At 40.0% G+C, this 24,181-nt stretch overlaps 2 protein-coding genes across 3 annotated transcripts in view; both read left to right on the forward strand.

Moving 5' to 3' along the window:
• vat1l (vesicle amine transport 1-like) overlaps positions 1–9,394 on the forward strand; it is a 69,349-nt gene extending 59,955 nt beyond the window's left edge. Inside the window, exons 8-9 of the mRNA XM_067458393.1 lie at positions 5,824–5,907; positions 6,978–9,394. Of these exons, the coding sequence (XP_067314494.1) occupies positions 5,824–5,907; positions 6,978–7,076 (183 nt within the window). The 3' untranslated portion in view covers positions 7,077–9,394. The remainder of the gene's footprint in view (positions 1–5,823; positions 5,908–6,977) is intronic.
• Positions 9,395–14,966: 5,572 nt separating this feature from the next.
• Positions 14,967–21,147, forward strand: clec3a (C-type lectin domain family 3, member A). Of its 2 annotated transcripts, none has more exons than XM_067448453.1 (3): positions 14,967–15,817; positions 15,904–15,996; positions 20,682–21,147. In XM_067448453.1, the coding sequence occupies exons 1-3, from the start codon at positions 15,706–15,708 to the stop codon at positions 21,077–21,079; spliced, it is 603 nt and encodes a 200-aa protein (XP_067304554.1). In that variant the 5' UTR covers positions 14,967–15,705; the 3' UTR covers positions 21,080–21,147. The 2 variants fall into 2 exon arrangements, with proteins under 2 accessions (XP_067304554.1, XP_067304562.1); XM_067448461.1 differs by having other exon boundaries at positions 15,910–15,996.
• Positions 21,148–24,181: the final 3,034 nt, after the last annotated feature.

Here is a 24,181-nt window from a genome sequence, read left to right on the forward strand (position 1 = left end):
TCCAGCTCACATGGGGAAGACAGTGGTGTTCACTTCAGTTCACTGCGGGATCGTTTGTAAACAAATCTCCGGTCAATGCTGGATTTGGATCCGACAGGAATGGTGCAACACACCGATGTGAGTAAAACATGTTTTTATATGTAATAGTGTTGCAGTGTTATAGATCGTTTTGCTCATGTGTACGTGTCTAACAGAGCATACCTTTCGCACGCTGGACTAAGACACGCATGGGCCAGGGAAAGGAAAAGAAGGAAAAGAATCTCTTATTCCGTTCTTGTTCTCTCTCTCTCTTTCTCTCTCTCTCTCTCTCTCTCTCTCTCTCTCTCTCTCTCTCTCGTTGACATCTGAAGGGCGGCACGCGCTCCGAACGTGTATGTGTGCGTGCGGTTCGCGCTTATATCGTCCGATCTTGCGGGCTATGTGTAATATAAAAATTACAGTCCAATCAATCGCGGGTCTATGAGAAATAAAACATTGCGTTTGTTTGATAAAGACGTTCACAAGCCCTATGATCAAGATAATCATTCTGGTTGCCGCTTCTCCCTCATTCTCTTCTCTCCCTGAACTGATAGGTGAGCTTAAGTTCATTAAATATGCAAATCTTCTCCAATCCTAGCCGTGGGCGTTTACTTCCAAGTCTCCAGTGCGTCACGTCCACCAAAACCCAGCGTTCAGGAGCGAGCCTCAATACCAGTGTAGAGAATAGCCTATTACTTATTAGTTATGATGTTTTTGAATGTGAAAACCACACAAATCATCGAGTCATTAGTTGACCTCAGACAACAGTATAAAAAAAGCCAGTTCATGACATCTTTAAAAAACATATATTATTAGCAAATATTATTTCCTCAAATTCCTTTAAATCCTTTAATTATTTAATTTCTTTATAGAAAAAGACAAAAAAAATAAAATGACCCACCTCCCCCTTTTTTCAAGACATTGTTACGCCCCTGATTGTTTCTAAATGCTGTAAGAACTTAGACTGGGTAAACCCAGCCTGATCTGCCGGCGATTTGATTTCACCCAGCAACTCAGCCTTGAAACCTGTACGTTCATTTCTACTGCTTCTGTTACACTTTTTGGGGAACCAATCACAGACTGGCTTATCCACCTGGCGCGCTATTGGCGGGTTTAACATGATGACGGATAGAGAAGGATGGGTCGTTGCCTGTTGATCTCTTATGGTCTGATTGGGTGGAGGACTATCCAATTGCGTATAGAGTCATTTGAATAATGCTCGTTGATCACGCCTCTTGTGCAGTAGAAAATACAGAGCAGACTCCCCAGACCAATGTTCAGTCTTAAATTGAGCCTTGAAATTGATAACTAATATTAGAATGAAATTTTATAAAGTCTGACATGATTTTGTGAAGAAAGTTAGATGTATAAATGAATATTTGTGAGACTTAAATTCGATTTGTGCTGGAACTCCTCAGTGACTGTACTCTGTGCCTCTGGGGATATATTGAGGCAATCTTTCCACTGATGCGTTTTATTGCCTCCAATCCTGCATAACCTCTGTGACTCATTCAGACACAATCAAGCCCTCCACATATTTGCAAAAGCGGTGAAATGAAACTGATTCTGAGGGGCACGGCTGGAGAAATGACCCTTGATGTTTTATGGGATAGAATGATGTCCGTGTTTATTACTCAAACATCAGTGGCATTAAATAATTAAATCCCAGTGTCCTTTGCCTTTAAATCTGAGGTGTTTTTGAGATGAGCTATGCAGAAGTTTAATACTGAGCAGGTATTAACAAGCACCATTAACAATCCAATAATGATTCACAGTTTAAAATCATCAAATGAAATTAGATTATGATGGCAGTGCCCGAAGTAGATGAGTGTAATATTCAAATCTGAGCAACACGTTCTCACTTCCAACTCATCTTTAGTGTCTTTTTTCGATGTGCAGGGTGCTCCATTGCTTTTAGATATTTTCCTTATGTGTCAGATCAAGACATTTAACTCTTTGCATTTGTAAAAGCATATAAAAATATATAAATATATATTTTTTATATTTTACAGCAACTAACCCCACTCCTACCCTAAATCTACCTACTTCTCAACAATGTCAACTCTTTTTTCTCAAAGTCACAGGTATTTATTGCAAAAAAAGATAAAAAACTATAAGCCTAAGCCAGGTTTCCACGCCGTTTTCGTGACCCTTTAAATGTAACTGAGTCTCTGCTTCCAGCCCCCTTTCATGAGAGTGTGGAGCTTAAAGATGGTTTTTGTTAGCAGATCCGATTACCTCACAAAGACACGCACTGAAAATGTCAGAAACTGTTCAGCCTTTTATGTTCAGACTGGAGTTGGTCAATGATGGAGAGACTCGAGAAGAAGTGACAACATGTAGAATGAGACAAGACATTTCTGAAGGGTTAGTTGATGAATTTATGTAGCTGATGTGGAGTTAACTTTCTTCAAGTCATCGATTAGCATATTCTGAAAATCTGTAAATCGCTCATGTAGGAACTGTTATAAGATCCTTCAGAGCCAGAGTATATCTGCCGTATGAAGACAGAACATGTACTGTATAGTTTAGTTTAATTATGGTTATAACTTATGTTGTCATCTTGCATTTATAACATGCTATTTCATTCGTGTTACGTACTGCGTTACAATAAATGTGAAAAGACGGCTGCGACAGCTTGAGCAGACTCACAAATGTGCTCGACTACAACTCTTCCTCTTCTCAACATGGCCTTTGTTGTGTGTTCCCTGGGGAGGGTTTATGCAAATTTTAGGGTTTATGATGTCACTAACCCGTGAATATGCTTGTTGTAGTCCCTACCAGCCGTTTGTTGTAGTCCTTGAAAAGCGATTTTTAAGGACTACAACTTGGCAGATGTTGTTCATGCTCAAACAGCAACATTACACAGTATCGAAAGTTAAAAAAGTGAAATCATAATCAACCACCCCTTTATAAGGTTGACTGTAACATACGACACTTTTGGTTCATATTATGTGGATGAAAAATATAAATTTTGAATTATAAAAGGCAGTTACCTGTTTATGCCAAAGGTTTGACATTATGAATTATTAGTGACAGCATGTGCTGCCTAACGACCTCTTATTTATATGAAGATAGCTCAGAAATTGTTTTACTGCTTAAGCTTTTGGATTTCATTTAGTAATTAAATGAATGTTAGTGAATTTCTATTTAATGATGTTATATTAATGTATTGTTAATGTTAATGGTCCTAGAACAGACACTTGTGGTACTCTGGCCTTTATTAGTGCTAATCTGAACATGAAACCCTAGCAATTATTTGTTTCCAAAAAATGTATTTAAAGGTTGACTGTAACATACTTAAGAAACTTTTGGTTTATAAGCAAAACAAGGATTTGAAGTGTGAAGAATATCGCCGTCTTTTCCGGATGAAATACATTTGTCCTTGAGCCAGACAGGCTGCTGTAGGGGACTGTTGAGGAAAAAACATCTTTTAAAAGGCAGTTACCTGTTTATGCCAAAGGTTTGACATTTTGAATTATTATGTATTGTTACAATCCAGTGGTTTGAAACTAATATTTATTCATTTATTTTGTCATTTTGACTTTAGAAAGCTGTTGCCAGGTTTTGTTTCTATTCTCATGCCCTGTCTAGCAGCTGTCATATTTATTAATTTGCTGATTCATCCAGTTAACAGTCACTTTACAAGATGTGGACATACTGTACCATGCATCCCCCACATAACCTGTGGGCACAGGTTCACATTCATGTTACATAATACTTTCATGTCTGTGCTGTGCAGTGGTGGTTCAGAAACGAGGAGGCAATGTTTTTTTGTTTTATTTTAATCCAGTGTAAATTAATTTTACTTTTACTGTTGACACATTTCCCCAGAAACATAAGGCCTACTTGCACTTTAAAAAAAAAGAAGTATCTGTCTGGTGCGCACTGTGCCCTATGATGTCCTGTGAATAACAATCTTTGAGAACGTGTCTTGTATTGAATCTTGTATTTAATTTTATCAGTGCCTGACCAGTAAAATAACCTTTCCATCCATCCATCCATCCATCCATCCATCCATCCATCCATCCATCCATCCGCCCAAAGGTGTGGTGGGGCATCTGGGATCAAGATGTTAGCAGCAGATCCCTTAAGTCATGTAAATTGGATTGGACTTGCTCGTTCAGCACATCCCACAGATGCCTGATTGGGTTGAGATTTGGAGGCCAAGTCAACACCTCAAACTTCTTCTTGTGCTTCTCAAACCATTTCTGAATCATTTTTGCTTTGTGGCAGTGCGCATTATCCTGCTGGAAGAGCCACAGCCACTAGGGAATACCGTTTCCATGAAAGGGTGTACAGGGTCTGCAACAATGCTTAGATAGGTGGTATGTGTCACAGTACCATCCACGTGAATGGCAGGACCCAAGGATTCCCAGCAGAACATTGGCCAAAGCATCACACTGCCTCTGCCTGCTTGCCTTCTTCCCATAGTGCATCCTGGGGCCATGTGTTCCCTATGTGAATAAGCCTTGGCTCCTAAGCCAGTCATGACCCTGTCTCCAGTTCTCCACTGTTCCTTCATTGGACAACTTTTGACAGATATTGACCACTGCAGACCGGGAACAGCCCACAAGAGCTGCAGTTTTGGAGATGCTCTGACCCAGTCATCTAGCCGTCACAATTTAGCCCTCGTCAAACTCGCTCAAATCCTTACACTTGCCCATTTTTCCTGCTAGATCTATCTATCTATCTATCTATCTATCTATCTATCTATCTATCTATCTATCTATCTATCTATCTATCTATCTATCTATCTATCTATCTATCTATCTATCTATCTATCTATCTATCTATCTATCTATCTATCTATCTATCTATCTATCTATCTATCTATCTATCTATCTATCTGTCCGTCTGTATATCTATCTATCTGTCCATCTGTATATCTATCTATCTGTCCGTCTGTATATCTATCTATCTATCTATCTATCTATCTATCTATCTATCTATCTATCTATCTATCTATCTATCTATCTATCTATCTATCTATCTATCTATCTATCTATCTATCTATCTATCTATCTATCTGTCCGTCTGTATATCTATCTATCTATCTATCTATCTATCTATCTATCTATCTATCCATCTATCCATCTATCCATCTATCCATCTATCCATCTATCTATCTATCTATCTATCTATCTATCTATCTATCTATCTATCTATCTATCTATCTATCTATCTATCTATCTATCTATCTATCTATCTATCTATCTGTCCGTCTGTATATCTATCTATCTGTCCGTCTGTATATCTATCTATCTATCTATCTATCTATCTATCTATCTATCTATCTATCTATCTATCTATCTATCTATCTATCTATCTATCTATCTATCTATCTATCTATCTATCTATCTATCTATCTATCTATCTATCTATCTATCTATCTGTCCGTCTGTATATCTATCTATCTGTCCGTCTGTATATCTATCTATCTATCTATCTATCTATCTATCTATCTATCTATCTATCTATCTATCTATCTATCTATCTATCTATCTATCTATCTATCTATCTATCTATCTATCTATCTATCTATCTATCTATCTATCTATCTATCTATCTATCTGTCTGTCTGTCTGTCTGTCTGTCTGTCTGTCTGTCTGTCTGTCTGTCTGTCTGTCTGTCTAATCACATTACATGACTTTGATTGCTGGTCGTGACTCTGCTGCCCTCTCTAGTCTTGTCTGTGGTGTTACACACTTGCCAATATGGAGTTTAAGCATCACTTCACGAGAGCAAAAGCACATTTGTTTGACTTAATGATTTATTTACGTGATTTGTTGTGTTAACCTGTAGGTGAAGGAAGCCATGCAGAGAATCCATGACAGAGGAAACATAGGGAAGCTCATTTTGGATGTGGAAAAGTCTCCCACGCCTTTGGTGAGTGAGTCATCTGAAAACCTGCCTTTGAATTCAGACCAGTGTTCTAAGGCAAGCAAAACATTATGTGCAAAACATTATAATTATCATGTCAGAGAGTAGTGCGGCCCTTTCATTTTTCTGTTTTCATAATGTCTTGCATTGTTCAGTTTGCTAAAATTATTATTTTTTTTACATTCAGTGTACACACTGTCCAAAACTCTGAGAGAAAAGAAATGTTCTTTTATGAAGTACAAAGGCACATTTGAATAATGCACCTGTTTAGAAGGAACAAAAAATGGTATTGTGACACTGATCCACGAGTCAGGCGACATCACCTCAGCAGTTTCCATGGAGACTGCGCCTTATGACGCTGTTCTCAGAGTAGAGTCATAAACAGTGGAAATAGTGGCGTACAACAGTGTGCTCTCATGAAATCTACCTTTAGTGTCTTTACTTAAACCTAGGAGGTTCTGGGAGCAACTGAAGAGGAACATCAGAATTTTTTTCCCATTTCTGTCCTTTCCCAGAAGACAATTGTGTGTGTATGACATTGGTATTACAAGGAGAGGGTGAAATATGAGGACATTGGCCATGTCCCCACTTTTCAAAATGCTTATAAATCATACAGGAGGTTTTTTAGAAAGTAAAATGCAGAATGTTTCCTGTGATGGGTAGGTTTAGGGGCAGGGGCAGTGTAAGGGGATAGAAAATACGGTTTGACCAGTATAAAAACCATTACGCCTATGTCCCCATATGTCACAAAAACACAAGTGTGTGTGTGTGTGTAAGTGTGGATTTTGTATAGCTCTAATCTACTGCATATTAGTTGTTTCTCCCTAAAAATGAAATGTTTCAGAAGAAACAACAGATAGTGTCTAAACTGGTGCTCTGAGTAGAAAAAAAAATCAGATATTTTTAGAATGTACATTATATATAAGAAGTTTGATTTCAATCTGAGCTCTCTGACATTTTATTGCTGCAGTCTAGCTCAGTTGTTGAGATCTCTTCTGAAACGCTGCCCAAGAGATAACCTGGCCCTTCAGACTGCCAGCCGGTGTGTGGTGCGTGATTTTTCATTTCTCTTTCAGATGGCCAATGACAGCACAGAGACCAGTGAAGCAGGTGAGGAGGAAGAGGAACAAGAGGGAGACAATGACAACAAGGAGCGAATGCCTTTCATTCAGTGAACCCAGACACAAGCAGAGACTGTCCTGACCCGTGCCATTGTGAAACATGTTTATGTGATGTGCTTGATCTGTTGTTTGTCTTTATCTTTGGAAGTTTTGGGCAATGCAGTCAAAAGAACCCCAAAACACTAGGGGCCAGATTTACTAACAGCTTGTGCCAGTGCAAACCCTCTTCTGGTGTTAAAAAAACTACAGTCAGGATTTACTAAAGAAATGCAGTGAAACTTTTATTGCATATGCATTTGCAATGTGAGCTGATTTACTAAGGTTTGCGCTCGTCCATTTACTGGTGTTTGCGCCATTATTTAAGGCTCAAAAAAACACGTCTTAAACCAAAAAGCTAACTTGTTCTGCTCTTGGTAGATTGTGTTGGTCATTATGGAAGTGATCCGGCTGCGTCTGTATTCTTTCATTTGCGCGTCGTCAGTAGATCGAGCAAGAACTTTCCACTCACGTCAGCGCTTTTACAGGATTGCGCTCTCACGTTAATTTGCCCCGCTGAGTAAATCTGGACCTAATTGTGCTGTTTAATGTTCGATTTAAGTGCCATTCTTAGTGCAGTGTTGAATTGTTGCAGTGTTTCAGACCAAAATGTCATTATTGGATTGACTTTTCCTGAATGCCTTTTGCAGCCTTTCGGATGTTTTATTTGGGCCTGGCAATCAGTGGATTGACAGATTGCTGCAGTCAAAGTCCAGAATTAACACTTGCCAAGAGACAGATGGTTTTGGCAAGTACATTAAATGCAGCAACTTTATAAGGAACTGCAGTTTAAAACATGGTGTAGGTCAAACAGTAGGACCCTCGCTGATATAAGTGACTTTAAATCTTCAAGTGTCTTCTTATGACTTTTACCTCAGTGGCCAATTTACCATCAAATGTGTATTAATGAAAAGAGTAAATGTGTATTCACTACCAATTAAAAGGATGAACTACCCAAAGATGTCAATTTTGTAATCATTTACTTGCCCTCATGTTATTCCAAACCTGCATGATTTTCATTCTTTACACGTCTCCACGTGCTTTACACCACTGCATCCCATGCTTTGCATTGCACTTGGTGATGTTAGGCTTGGATGATCTGCTCGGCCATGGAAACCTATTCCATGAAGCTCTCTACGCACTGTTCTTGAGCTCATCTGAAGGCCACTAGAAGTTTGGAGGTCTGTAGCTGTTGGCTCTGCAGAAAGTTGCCGACTTCTGCGCACTGTGTGCCTCAACATGTGCTGACCCCGCTCTGTGATTTTAGGTGGCCTATCACTTCATGGCTGAGATGCTGTTGTTCCCGATTGCTTCCACTTTCTAATAATACCACTAACAGTTGACTGTGGAATATTTAGTTATGAGAAAATTTCATGAATGGTCTTATTGCACAGGTGTCAACCCATCACGGTACCACGCTTGAGTTCACTGAGCTCCTGAGAGCGACCCATTCTTTCACTAATGTGTGTAGAAGTGTCTGCATACCTAGTGCTTGATTTATACACCTGTGGCCATGGAAGTGATTGGAACACCTGAATTCAATTATTTAGGTCTCCCAATACGTTTGGAAATATATATTGTGTGTTTGTTGAGTTCTACTGCATCAAAGCATAAAAAATCAGCTTTGTTACATTTTGTTCACCTCAGAATATAAAGATATGATTTAAGACATTTAAATGAGTTGTCATGATCAACTACAGGATGTGATATAAGCCCTACAGTATTGTGCATTTTTCTTAAAGAAACAGTTCACCTCAAAAATGAAATCCTGTCATCGTTTTTCTCACCCTTATGTTGTTCCAGACCCATATGACTTTCTCATATGGTACACAAAAGGAGATATTTGAAAGATTGCTCTTTTCCATGTGGGTGAGAAATGATGACAGGAGTGTGTTTTGGGTGAACTGTCGCTTAAAGAATCACAAGTTAATGTTCTGACATTAAAGGTCAAAGTCGGGTATTATCTTTAAACTAGTAACCAACAACAACAAAAATTAAAAAATATATATTCTTAGTGCCTTATCTGCACTGAGGACCAGAAGGCTTTTTCTCTTTCTATTTTATGGAGAATAGACACTTTAATGTCAAAAATTATTACTGCAAATATTTTCTGGCCTATACCTCATAAATGAACACTTTGATGTTCTCGTGTGGTATTATATTTTTGTTATGTTTACTTGTGCACCCCCCAACTCTTATCTAATAATTAAACGAGTTGGCTTTATAGAGAATATATACAAAAACAGCCAGTATGAGTGTTTTTAATTTTATTTTACAATAAGCGAGAAGGAATGACTTACACATGAGCAAAAAAAGACTCCTAATCCTGACCCATTTACCCTAAAAAGGCCCACAATGAATTGTATTTTTTGCTTGTTTCTAAAATCAGACGCATGTGACAGCCTCTTTCCACATTTTCCTGTCATTATTTTGGGTTACAGTTATCTGAGATTTGTTTAAAAACTTGCCTTAAAGATAAAGCTCTACATTTCTGATGTGTTAGCCGATCTCAGCTCAAAACACAAGCGTCTATTGTTGCTGTGTAGTTTTAGTTAGTAGACGTGCTTTATGTTGGACTGTCAGAGACTACAAACACACGAAGCCTGAATAAAATGTTGTGCAGAGCATTTCTGTGGAGTGTGATTTGGTGTTTATTCCATTAAAATGCTGTTCTGTGCATCTACCAACCAAATAACTTTTGACACGCCATATCAGATTTGTTTTTTCTTTCAGCAATAAGAAATGGTAGCACATGACAGACATTGTTTTCTCTCAGTCAGTTGGCCTAACCCCTGAGGTTACTCTCACACATGGCACTGAGAAAATTAACAAAGCATCACTCTGCTCTTTTCAGTTCAAAATATAGCAGTCAGTGACCTTTGCATGGTTTTGCTAATCAGAAAACTGAAATATGACTATGATAAAAATGTGTTTGACCTTTCCCATGGATTTTCTAACCGTCACTGTGGTGATGGAAATATTTGAGATATTGATTTGCCTGAAAATCCTCCTGTTATAGCCACAAATATCTTCAGGATTACCTCTACCAGAAATGAAAATGTTGAAGAATATTTCTAGGATTGAAGCTTGAAGCTTCAAAAAGGAAACAAGAAAACCAAGTGTCAAAAGTGGTTCATGATTTGTGCACGAGGTCTTTCAAGTCTGAAAACTGAAACGTGTATGTTCTGTTTTATTATCATGGTGTTACCAAGTCTGCGGTTTTCCGCAGAAATTGGGCTACTTTAATACTTTTACCGCAGGCTGCTTATCATGTCCGTTGGTTAAAGCGACCCAGTGATATTTAGGCCCGGGAATGCGAATTTTAACAGGGAATCGTGCCAAAAACCCCTCTGAAACACGATTGGGGTTGTTTTGGGCAGGTTTTGAAAACCTGGCAACCCTGGGGTCCATTTACACAACACCATTTTCAACTAAACGTAAAACTTTTGGTGCGTTTTGGCAGTTCATTTGCATGAAAATGGGGCGTTTTGTGTGTGAAAATGGGTTTTAAAATGTATGTTTTTGAAAACAGTCTTGGTGTAAACAACATAAATGTGAATCTGTTCAACGCAGACTTCGAACTCAAAGAAAAACTACATTTTAAGCATATTGTTGTCATGTAGCCTAAATGTAGGGTAATTTCTGGGATTTTTGCAATTTTGCAGAGGTGTAAAGAGTAGCTTACCTGTAAAACCATACTTGAGTAAAAGTGCAGATTCCTTACAGGGAAAATGTCTCCATTACAAGTTACAAGTTAGTCACCAATTCCAACTCAAGTGAAAGTCTTAAAGTATCTGATTTTAACAGTACTTAAGTATTTTACTCATAATAAATATACATGTGCACGTGAGACGTGTCAGTGAACACAAGAAATTATTGATTTTTAAGATGAGAAATCATGTTCATTTTCTAAAGTCAAAATAAAACTGAACGCCTCAATATTGCAATAAATCAAGGTCGACACAACGCCTCTTTAACATCTACAAACTCTCAAGACTCAGTTCAGCTCAAGTGCACAAAAAAGCCATAAGCAAACCAACATCCTTGAAAAGTTCTCAACAATAGCGGACAAATAAAACAATGTTAAGTCAAATGAAATAGTCAAAACCTTAGCAGTGAATGTGCTGGTTTGGCCTGATCACTGGCTGCAGTCATGTCCTCATCTCATCAATCAAACACTTCGATTCATCACCTCCCTGCTAATGCACTTGTGTTCATGTAACATAGCCCTGTTGATATATTTGGGTGGGTAAAGGCAATAGTACCTTCAATGCCCTTAGATGGCGATATCTTTATAAGAAATAAACTGCTGCAGAAAAGGTTAGGTGCCGTGCATAATGTAATGTGTAATTGCATTATTCAACATACATGCACTGAAGTAAAAAGTACATTTACTTATAGAGAGTAAAACGTGCTATTCTTTGATACTTAATACAAGTAGCCAAAAAGATACTTAAGTACAATAACTAATTACATTAACTCAAATACATTACACCACTGCAGTTTTGATGCAATTTATTTATTAACACATTAGGTCAACACAATAGATTTTTCTGAAATTCCTAAGATGTTTTCTAACACCGGAAGAAAGATAGAGGAAACATGCCACACCTATTATTGTTTTTGTGCCAAAAACCCCACCTGATTTTGATCATCTGGGACAGGTCACTTTGTAATCTGGGACACTTGTATTAGGCCTAAAAAGCCTATTCACGTATACTTTATGCATGCCAAAAACAATTGCATCACTTTTTAAAAAGCAAGTACAGCAACACATGTTTTTATTACCTTTTTTCGTATCATATATTTTAGAAATTATCATAAATTAGGTATCATTCGAAAGCTTACGAACTCAAATTTCATCCTGTGAAAACTGTTTTAAAATCAGACGTTGCGTTACCATGGAAATGGTACTCTAAATTCTTCTAGTGGGCAGTGTCATGTTTCACATTACAAAATGTATTTGAACTACTTCGTAATCAAAATCTTTTCTAATCTTGACAAAACATATATCTTTGGAAAGGTCTGAGTCTCAAGGTTCCATATTTGATGACTGTTTTATGATGGAAGTGATATTTGGAAATAAATTTACAGGAAAATGCATTAAAACAATCAATGGAAATTTAATGACACCCGGTGGCTATTTTTGGTATAGCGCCTAAATAAAATCTCATGGGGACTTCAATTTTTGGGAAATCAACTTCAAATTTGGAACACAATGTGGTTACACATATGGCTTTTTTTGTGTAAAATATTTTATTTAAAATAAAAAAATATTTAGTACTGTATTTTTATTTTCAGTAAATTTAAACTTTCATAAGTTTTTCATTCTTTCATATTTTGAAATGCTCAAATGAGTCAAAAGGTGTGAGAATCCTGACTGAGTGAAATTACATTACAACCATCAGATCACAGCTCAGGAATGACACATGGTCCACGCAATTTATATTCCTGGAAATTTTAATGAAACACAAATTAGGCTGTCAAAATCTTTTTCTTTTTAAAAAGAGAAGGAGTCTTTAAATGATCTTCAGGGCACATGTCATGGGTTTCAAAGACACACAGTGAAAGATATTCCCTTTGGGCTGTTTGTTCTTTTTTGCACTCGTCTCTCCACTCCCTTCATCTCACAGCATCACACTCTAAAATTAGCCGAGAACACGGAGCTCTGAACTGGTCTTCCTTCCCTGATCAACAGCCGCTCTGTCTCATACTCCATCTAAAGTAAATGTGAAGTAATTCACGTGTTTATGAACAAGAGAGTTATGCAATTAATTAATTAATAACTGTGTGATTACCTTTCGGAATTGCTCCATTTATCTTTATGATTAAAACATATATATTTATTAACTTATTAAATAATGATTTAATACATTTATCTTTTTTTAATAAGTAAACAAAAAATATGGTTATTTTTTTTTAGCTAAAATAAAATCATTTGTTTTAAGCTCATCAACATTTATGAATAAAAAGATTGTACCTGAAAATGTTCAAATGGAATCAATTATGAACATTTCAAATGTACAACATTGCAAAACAACATTTACATAATGCCACATAACAAAATGGACATAATACCAGTGCAGGGTCTTTATTGGCTGCCCGTGAACAAAGTCTACTTAGACGTGCCCTCAAACACTGCAGCTGAGGCCTGGAAGAGTTTGGTTCGTGTCGTGGACATTTCGCTATTTTTCATGCACGAAAAGGAATGACAACTCCGACTCGAATTGATACGGAAAAACTGACGCCACCGTTACTGTTCGCATCATTGTGTACAAAGTACTGAAGAATTGCCAGAGTTGAAATTCAGATATGGCAATAAGCATTTCATTTCTGACAAACAAGCAGTGGACCAATCACATCAGACTGGGCCGTTAACCAATCAGAGCAGAGTATACAAATTACAAGAGTTTTCAAAAGTACTGACTTCAGTACCAAGTCGCTACTGATATTACATTTTTTTTGATGATACCACCATTTTCCTCTAGCATTTTGAGTGCTGTTTAACGGATTCTTAAACACCTCTGATTGGCCATTGTGTTCACTTGCTCAACATAAATGTCTGTGATTGGCTACAATGATCAACATACACAATGTGTTGAGTGCATGAACACAATGGCCAATCATAGACATATATGTTAAATCTGCACTAGGTAACTTTTCAACCTTCATAATATATTTTTTAAGACTCTTGTGATGATAAATCGACTTACAATAGGTTGAATGACACGTCTGCCATAGCCTGATGGGGTCTGTATCGTTTTTAATCGTACTTTTAAACTTCGGGTTTCGGGTAGTAACCCGAGAACAAAAAGAACTACAAAATTCGACTGCTTTACGGCATATACGTCACTTCCACTTCCACCAACACCCACACTTCCTTAAATTCGGACGTGTGAGTGTAACAGAGGCCAGCTAGTAGTAGTTGCTGTGCGAGTAAACCTCACTCCTCTGACCTCAAGAGACGCTCTAGCGTGAACTTAACGTTGCAGCCTTTAGCCTCCTTGTTAGAGCGTCCGACTCTCATGCCGGCGAACCTGGGTTCGAGTCCCGGTCCGAACAGAAGGGGTAGCATTGGTGCCGTGACCCGGATTGGAGTGAGGTTTAGGGGGGTGAGTGTAACAAAGGCCAGCTAGTAGTAGTTGCTGTGCGAGTAAACCTCACTCCTCTGACCTCAAGAGACGCTCTAGCGACTGATGCTAGAGGTTGCAGCCTTTAGCCTCTTTGTTAGAGTGTCCGACTCTCATGCCGGCGGACCCGGGTTCGAGTCCCGGTCTGAACAGAAGGGTTTACACGAGCCCAACTTTGTTAGTCGGATAATCATGTCCGAAGCAGCACAGACAAATAAGAACAAAAGCGGTTTTGTTGTAGGAAAGCAATAAGAGGAAACGAAAAAGTGATGGGATTAAAGGCAGGACTAGGATCAACATGTGACCAGCGTTTGCTCGTCGGCGTGAGCTGAAGGAGGCGTGCAGAAGAACACCTGCATGTGAACTCCTGCAGTGTTCAGGTTAACTGTTAGTGCTGCACCAACCTGCGGGTCCGCTTTTATGAAGTTATTTGGTCCGCCCCGCACCACTGTATATATTTTTACAACCCGCCCCGCACCCACGACCATTAAATCGACATACGGGGTCCGCGGGTTATGAGACGACCCACGCATCACTAGTTCAGGGCTATCAAGGTTGTCATGTCAACAAATGCACGTGCGATGGCATCCCCTGTTGTAGGATGACAGAGCTTACGACAGTAGTTGAGAACATTATTTTTTCCAAACTGTAGGGGGACCCCGAGAGCAAAAGTTGCCAAGTGCTGCTTTAAGTGTGTGAACACAATGGCCAATCACAGACATATATGTTGAGCGTGTAAACACAATGGCCAATCAGAGGTGTTCAATAATCCGTTCAACATCACTAAAAATGCTATAGGGAAATACTGGTATCATATTTTTTAAATTTCCAAAGTCTGTGCTTTTGACAACTCTAATCACAACAGACTGGACCATCTGACCAATCAGAGCAAAGTAGACCAATCACAACAGACTGGACCGTCTGACCAATCAGAGCAGAGTAGACCAATCACAACAGACTGGACCGTCTGACCAATCAGAGCAGAGTAGACCAATCACAACAGACTGGACCGTCTGACCAATCAGAGCAGAGTAGACCAATCACAATAGACTGGGCCATCTGGCCAATCAGAGCAGAGTAGGCTCTAGGAAAGGAGGGGTTTAGAGAGAATCTTCAAATAAACAGTTTGTTGTAATGTATATTATGAGAAAATTAAAGTACCTTTTGACCTTAGATGTAAACCTGTTGTAGAAGACCTCAGAAACCTTTAAAATAGCATAAAGGGGCACTTTAACTTGGGTTTTGATAATCCATGACATAACGTGTGGAAGTGAATGAATTTTCTTGTTGGGTTATGAATGAGAAACGAATAAATACACTTTCTGTGTGCTTTCCGAGTAAATATTTTTTAATGGCTGGAAACAGGGGAAGGGTTGTTGTGACCGCACTGAAGGTATTTGAATTCCCTTTTAGGTACACACAAACACTCCATGTCCAGCCAATAGCATGAGAGTGAGGAAGGGAGAAAACTGTTAGACTTGTCCATATTTCTCCCAGTGATTTCAAACAGCCCGTCCATGACCATGGCACAACCTCGGCTTCTGCTTTTGGTGATCTGCTTCAGCGTTCTCCACTGCGGATATGGCCATCCCTCTCGCAGTAAGAAAGCAGTTCCAGCTCAGCAGAGAGGTAACTTCTGTGTCAGCTCTAAGAAATATATGTTTATCATAATCAGAGCCTTTATTTAACCTCTGCTCTGGCGTTCTTCTGTTGAGATACAGCTACAGAAGATGACGACGTGAGGACACAGATTGACAAGCTGTGGCAGGAAATTAACTCTCTGAAAGAGATGCAGGCACTGCAAACAGGTAAACAATAATACACACTTTATTTCATTTAAATTTGCTTTTTATTTTCATTTCATCCATTTATAAAAGCTTTCGATGCTTATTGTTTCTGACCAGAAGAATCAGTGCATATTTTTTTTATAGTGCCTGTGTTAACAAATAAGAGTGTCGACATCAGAAGCGTCTCTACATTTGTGAAAAAGAAGTGTTGGTTACACTTCATTTCGATGGTCCGCTTTAAACTTTAAAGGCACAATATGTAAGATATTTTTTGATTTAAATATCCAAAAACCACTAGAACGGTGTCATATATTTTGTTGACTTGTACACTTCCATTATCCCAAATGTTTCCAAGAATGTTTAAATAAGCAATTTTAAACAGGACACGGACTGTGTCGCCTATCAATGACATCGTACCCACTTTACCCTTGATATTCGTAATCATTGTTATATAGCTCAACACACTTATTGTTAACACTTATTATTGTTTACATCTGGTTTTCTTGATTTACAGCGAATACCATGTTTTACCACGCCAAATATCGATCTAGCTCACTGCAGTGTGCAACAAGTGTCTTATGATAGCTGCTGAGTGACCGCAAAGAGAAGCATTGCTACAACTTTCAACACACCCAAATGTATCTAATATCATAAAACAGCGCTGTGTTCCCCCACATACACATGAGTGGAAGAAACAAAAGCGCTCGTCTGTGGCAGAATAACAGCTCCGCTGGTGTTGAGCAGTGTGTCACACCTGTCTCTCATTAGCGCTCCACCCTGCTTCATACTACAGTGATGTTAATAAATCATTAGCTCATCCATGAATATCATTTCTGCCCGAAGGTGAAGACAACAACTGCCATGATTCTGTGAAATCAAGGTGTCATCAAGCTACGCCTTTGTTTTGAGTAAGCGGCCACTGACTGTGAAAATTATATATTGCTTCTTTGAGCCAAAATATAGGCCTACAGTACTTTGGTCATCCGTGTTCTGCGACGGCCAATGGGACGTAGGGAGAATCCCAAACAGTGCTTTTGCAATCATGATGGGCACTTGGGAAGGGGACGCCATTTGTAGGTGTGTTCCAAACAAAGGTGAACAACTGAATCCCTTCACAAAGCCCTTAGACTTCAAGGAAGTAATTTAATCATTTATGGTCATGGCTTGATATGTACCCTCTATTCTGACTTTTGCCCACACTGAAGCGAGCTCCACAGCAGACTTCTTACCGACAGTCAAAGCGGTGTAGGTACTCGTAGGTAGACCGCGAGTGTTTAGGGCGAGTTGTGCTTGCTGCAGAGCATCTGGAGCTCAAGAGTGGAGCTTAACCTGTTTAATGGTTGGAGCGATAGAGTTTTAGGTAAGGTTAGGGTGTGGTTAGGGGATGCAGCTCCACCCATCATGCCTACAGTAGATTAAGAGGAGGCGGGAGCTGGAGCTGCAGAGAGGGGGGCGGGGCTGAAGGTAATGGGGCGTGGAATTATAAGGTTTCGTTTTTTGGACAGATTTTTTAATATTTGTCAAAATTGAGTTATTCACATATTCTTATTCTGTGACAACTTATTTACATTATGTGATGGTTTTTTTTTTTTACTTGTGTACATTTTGGGACTTGTTATTGAGAAAAAACAAAAAGGTTCTATCTACAAAGTCGAACTCTGACTTGGCTCTATAAGCTTCTCTCTGTGTTAGCCAATCAGCACTTCGAATGCACAGAGGAGGACCAATCAGGATCAACTTTATATATAATGTCACCGACCTTTTCCTTGACAGGAAGGATCGCAGACACACAATGGCTGCGTCCGAACACCTAGGCAGCTGACTTGTTGCCTCGCTGCCTTATCAGACAATGGCTTGTAAGGCACTGTTTTGTGCATGAAGGCACCTCACAAAACTAATTTCAGACTTTTAAGGCAGTGTAATAGTTTAATGATCTACAGCAAAAAAGAGTGAGCTTTGGTGAGAACTTAACACATATTTAATTACTACATTAGTAATTTCCCATTAGAAAGGACATCAGAAGGGGAAAATATAGGTAAAAAACATACATTTACACACAAACTGACCAGAAAACGCAACTTTCAGACGCCATCTTTTTCCCCAGCTCAACTGTCACTGAATGGAAAGCACACGATTGTGGGATATCAAAGGCAGCGAAGGATACATGCATGCTGCTTTCAAAACTCGATCAGATGAAGCTAGATCTTTCAGGAGACAGGAAGTGAAGCTAACAATAGATTCAGACGTGACTTAATGCCTTTCTGCCTTCAAATGTGTCCTCTGAAGGCAGCCTTTTCCAGGTTTCGGACACAGCCAATATCTGTGAGGATTATGGCACGCAACGCAAAGTTTTTAAGAAACCTCAAGATCAACAATTTTATTTTCAGTTTTTGAAGTCTTAAATTTTTTACAATATTAAGCCTTAAAGGTAAACTAGTCATCAGTTTAATTTATGGAGTCTTAGTTACAATAATAAACGTTAGCATGTTATTTTTAGCCATACTGATGTCTAGAGAGAAAGCCATTTTACCTGGCCCACTATCGGTGGAATAAAATCCTGCTCAGATGTATTACAGTAGCTGCTTTCTGTCTAAACAAAAGAAAAATTGACTATTTCTGCAATAATATGTTTAATTACCCACCAAATTGGTATACCAAAAATTAACATCTGCACTGGACAAAGTATTTAGACCTACCTTGCTTAATTTGAAATGTCCTAAATACATGGAAGTGATAAAAATATGAAATAAATCATAAAAAGGATACAATTTTACTATCTAACACATGTTGAGACTTTGTTACAACATTAATTTTATATTTAATGTTAATAAAAAAATGTTTTGACAGATAGAACCTTATAATTCTACGCGAAAAATGTGTTTTTAGAATTAAAGGTTCTATCTGCGTTTGACCCATTCCAAAAATCCCCATTTACAATTTTGAGAGGATTTTGATATTGTATATTTAGAATACATTAAGGGTCCCTGTTATTTTCATGTTTAAAAGAAACTTGTTCCCAATATACATTTTCCTATATGTAATGCAAAAACTTTGAAGCTCAACATCTCAAAACTGCTCAGAACGCAGATAGAACCTTATAATTCCAAGGGGACGACAGGGCCTTTCAATGGCGCATGCGCTCCAGTGTGTGCCAGACGGTGCGGAATGTGGAAAATTAAGTATGCCTGGGCCTTTAGACATTCTACCAAATAATGAAAAAACTGATGAGTCATCAATTATTCTGCTTATATGGATACCACACCTCTAGACTTTGTTCAGATGCTGATTTCAAGACATTTGTCAGGTTTTTGTCCTAAAACACTCTTGTGTCTGGGACTCATTTCTTACGCATCTCACCCTAGCCTCCATTGCTACTCTTAAGATCAACTATAATTGCATTTAATATAAATTTAACTTAGAACATTTTCATGCACTGACAGAATCAGCCTTTGCAATTCATTCAAAACTCAAATTCATTCAACCATAGACTAAGTCTAAAAGGAAAGTCACCCAAAATTAACTTCTTGTTTATTGAACTGATGGAATCCATTTGCTATCACATTTACAACCGTGCTGATATTCAGCAAAACAGCACTCTAAATGCTTCTATAAATATTAATTCTGCTATTATGGTGGCGTTTTTGACCCTAACCCCCATTAATCCCATTCAGTCTATTTAATCTATATTATTTTCACATGTAATCTAGTTAAAAGTATGCTAAAGTGTAATTCTTTTTCTCAAGGCTAATGAGTGAAAATGATGGGGGATTACTGTACACATTCAATGATGTCAAATGATGTAGGTTTTCTGTCACTGCAGTTTACCTGATGAGGACAGCAACATGTCTTTCAGGAGAAATCTGGGATTGGGATTCATCCAAGAATATGGCAGAACGTTAAAAAAAAGTACCGTGGTAACCCTAGCTCTCACCAAAATAACAGTCACTACAATTTACTGTAAAGTTGCAATGTATTCATAGTGTATCTCTTTCGATCAGCGTGCTTTCAAAACATCTTTCCATTTCTTTTCTTTTTAATTATTTATTTTAAAGGCAGCAGTGAAGATTAATAGTTTTATAGACGATGAACAGATTTATAGTTCTAACAATAGTGGTAATCAACCAATTGGTGGAAACTCAATCAAAAGTGTTACAAAAGATCCTATTTCAAGTAAATGTATTCATATTTTATAATATTACTGTTTTCACTGTATTTTTGATCAAATAAAGGAAGCCTATATGCGACGGTAAGAGACTTCTTTCACAAAAAGAAAAAGAAAAAAGAAAGATAAAAAAGAAAAGAAATCATACAAATCTTAAAGATCCCAAATTTTGGATAATACATGTATTATAAATATGTAAGTGTGCATATTTGTAATGGCTTTTTTTTATGAGAGAGAGGTCTAATGTGTTCCCTAAATATATTATGAGAGACTAAATGGTGTTTGACAGATGTGTATAAAATAACCGACAAAAGAAAGAACAATGTCAGGGCTTGTTAGCTGGCATGTTAGTGTTGGCATTGCTTTGTCTATAATTTTTAACTATCAGTTTTTTAAAGGTGTCATAAGAATAAAGTTGATTTACTAATAATATAACAACAGTAAAAGCTTCATAAATAATGATGGAAATATGCACATGGTAAAGCAGGTGAAAGACAAACTGCTGTAGTTAACATGAGTGAATGTTTTGTATACTTTTCTTCAGTTTGCCTGCGTGGCATCAAGGCCCACAGGAAGTGTTACCTGGTTTCTGAGCAGGCCAAGCACTACCATGAGGCCAATGAGGACTGCATCGCTCAGGGAGGGACCCTGGCCATACCCCGAGACATGAGCGAAAACGACGACCTCAGAGACTATGCCAAACGCAGCTCGCCTGGGGCCAAAGATTTCTGGATTGGCATAACAGACATAGTGAAGGAAGGCCAGTATGTGGACGTGAACAGCCTGCCCGTCACCTTCTTCCACTGGGACCGATCCAAGAGAGAGCCCACTGGGGGGAAGAGAGAGAGCTGTGTCACGCTCTCGCTGGCCGCACAGGGAAAGTGGCACGACGAGGTCTGTCGCAGCCAGAAGAAATACATCTGTGAATATCTGATCCCATGATGTGCGTCTCACATGCCATAAAGATGGTTGCTAAAGATATAGACAGCATGGTTATTAAAAATAAAACAGTCAGAGGTAATATGACGTGCCCTCTTTATTCACTGTCAGTGTGGAGAACACTTTAATGTGGTTAAGTCATTGTTATTCAAGTCAGGTTCTGGAAGTAGAAGATCCATTCATTTTCTTTAGGGAAATTTCATTTTAACAAACTCATTAAGCTTTAAAGACAGAGTTATGAGGTTGTTAATTGATGGGATATGCTTCTGTTGAACTGAAAAACTACATTACCAATCCTAAAAAAGATTCAAACAGTCATGAATCAGTAAATCGACCAATGATTCGGATCGCCAATGTCACGTGATTTCAGCAGTTTGACACGCGATCCGAAACATGAATCAATAAGCTGATTTTTAACCGCTCAAATCTCTATTTGAGGATTGAACACAAACACGGAAGAGAAGACAATGCTGAATAAAGTCGTCGTTTTTGTTATTTTTGGACCCAAATGTATTTTTGATGCTTCAAGAGATTCTAATTAACCCACTGATGTCTCATATGGACTACTGTGATGATGTTTTTATTCCCTTTCTGGACATGGACAGTATAGTGTGCATACACAGATACGCTATCGGTCTAAATATAAAATATCTAAACTCTTCTGAAGATGAACGGAGGTCTAACGGGTGTGGAACAACATTAGGGTGACTCATTATTGACATCAATTTCATTTTTGGGTGAACTAACCCTTTCACCCTCACAACTAGACGTCCAGAGAGGTGGAGCTGGATGGCATTTGACTTTGCCAATGTGCTCTGATTGGCCGGCTGGACCAGTGTGTTGTGATTGGTCACGCCCCTCACCATCACACTACTAGCACAGCTCAAACAGGCCCTGCCCATTTATTTTGCATTTTCTTTGGGCAGGAATTATTTAAATGAGGAATATTATGATGTGTTCGTTCCCGGAAGAAAACTCAAGACTACTGTTTCAGGAGTTTAAACAGTGACAGTGATACAGTAACTCCTGCTGGAGTGACTTTGTGCTCTGTAACTTTTCAGAGCTTTTTCATTCTCAAACAACATTACACACTCAAGAAAGATGAGCATGTCAAAAAGCAGAATAGGCCTAGCCTAGAAATCTAGACGCACCCTAGCGGCAGCAAATCTAATCTGTCACGAGTGTCGTCTAGCAACTCTCAATACACTTATTAGCTGTAAAAAACGTCTCGGGTTACTATTGTAACCCTTGTTCCCTGAGAGGGAACGAGACACTGCGTCGTCGAGTGACGACACTCTGGGAACGCCCCCAGCGTGACGGCTCTGAAGTATGAATGAAATCAGTCACCAATCCGATTGGTGCAACGTCCTACGTAGTAGGCGACGGCGTAAGCGGAAGCTATAAGAAGGCGCCGCCCCAAACGAAAGACAGCCTTTGCGATGAAGCGAGCGCTCTACGTGTAGGTGTGGCGACGAGACGCAGTGTCTCGTTCCCTCTCAGGGAACAAGGGTTACAATAGTAACCCGAGACGTTCCCTTTATCGAGGGAACTCAACACTGCGTCGTCGAGTGACGACACTCTTGGAACGTCAATACCCACTATGCCACACCGAGACACGCACGTCCTGGTGTGAAGCTGGAAACCAGGCACACTCAGGACGCAAGCACTCTAGCACCCAGCGTAGCCGGGAGGTCCAGCTTATAAAATCTTATAAAGGTGTGTGGATTAGCCCATCCTGCCGCCTCACAAATCTCAATAAGTGAGGCTCCCGAAAGGAGGGCCACCGAGGAGGCCAAGCCCCTCGTAGAGTGAGCCCTCACGGCTATGGGTGAAGGCAGATTGCGCACCCGATAAGCCGTGGCTATAGCCTGCACGATCCAGTTACTAATAGTCTGTCCCGCCGCAGGCAACCCTTTCTTAGGGGGGCCAAGCACACCAAAAGCTGGTCCAACTTCCTCCAATGAGCTGACCTGTCCAAATAAAATCTCAATGCCCTGACAGGGCAGAGCAGGTGCAGCCTAGCTTCCTCTGCCGTCGCGTGAGGCGGAGGATGAAATGCCTGAAGAAACACCGACCCCATCCCCGTAGATGGGACCCTGGGAACGTAGCCCGGTCTGGGGTACAAGATAGCTTTCACCCCGCCAAGGGCAAACTCCAAGCAAGTTGGCGTTACCGCCAAGGCCTGAAGGTCCCCCACTCTCCTCAGAGAAGTGATAGCAAGGAGAAAAGCTACCTTGAGGGTCAGATTTCTCGCCTCAGCCGACTCTAATGGTTCGAAGGGGGCCTCAACCAGCCCTTCGAGAGCCACTACCAGGTCCCCTTTAGCTGGGACTCTGGGATAAGCCGCAGGCCTCAACCTCCTAGCCCCACAGAGGAACCGTACTACCAAGTGGTGTCTGCCCAGCGGGCCCCCTTCTAAAGGCGAGTGGAAAGCCCCTATGGCAACCACATACACCTTCAGGTGGATGGGGTCAAACCGGCGGAGGAACGGTGCTGGAGGAACTCCAGCACTGAGGCAACTGCACAGTTAACTGGGTTCACCCCCCCCCGTTCTCTACACCAGCTAGTGAAGACATACCACTTAAGGCTATACAGTCTCCTCGTAGAGGGAGCCCTAGAGCTGAGAATGGTCTCTACGACCTATTGTGGCAGGCCATTCCCTGGGTACTGTGCCCCCTCAAGGGCCAGACCCAGAGATCCCACAGCTCTGGCCTGGGGTGGAATATCATTCCCCCTGCCTGAGACAGCAGATCCCTCCTCAGAGGGACCTGCCATGGGGGGGCCGCCACAATGTCGGAGAACCAAACTCGGAACGGCCACCGGGGTGCCACTAATAGGAGGCTGATGCCCTCCCGGCGGACTCGCTCTAGAACTCCCGGGAGCAGAACGATCGGGGGAAATGCGTACAGACGCCGCCTCGGCCACGTCTGTGTCATGGCATCCAGCCCCAGCGGGGCCGGAGCCTGAGGGCGAACCACAGCGGGCAGTGGGTCGTTTCTAGAGATGCAAACAGATCCACTTCCACCGGGCTGAACCTCTCGCATATGGCCTCCACCACCTCCGGGTGGAGCCGCCACTCCCCGGGCCTCAGCCCCTGCCTCGACA

The sequence above is a fragment of the Pseudorasbora parva genome, chromosome 1 (assembly GCF_024679245.1).
Source record: "Pseudorasbora parva isolate DD20220531a chromosome 1, ASM2467924v1, whole genome shotgun sequence".
Classification (NCBI taxonomy): Eukaryota; Metazoa; Chordata; class Actinopteri; order Cypriniformes; family Gobionidae; genus Pseudorasbora; species Pseudorasbora parva.

Coding starts and splice junctions, on each gene's coding strand:
- clec3a (XM_067448453.1), top strand. CDS start 15,706: ATGACCATGGCACAACCTCGGCTTCTGCTTTTGGTGATCTGCTTCAGC. Junction 15,818..15,903: donor AGTTCCAGCTCAGCAGAGAG/GTAACTTCTGTG, acceptor TCTTCTGTTGAG/ATACAGCTACAGAAGATGAC. Junction 15,997..20,681: donor GATGCAGGCACTGCAAACAG/GTAAACAATAAT, acceptor ACTTTTCTTCAG/TTTGCCTGCGTGGCATCAAG.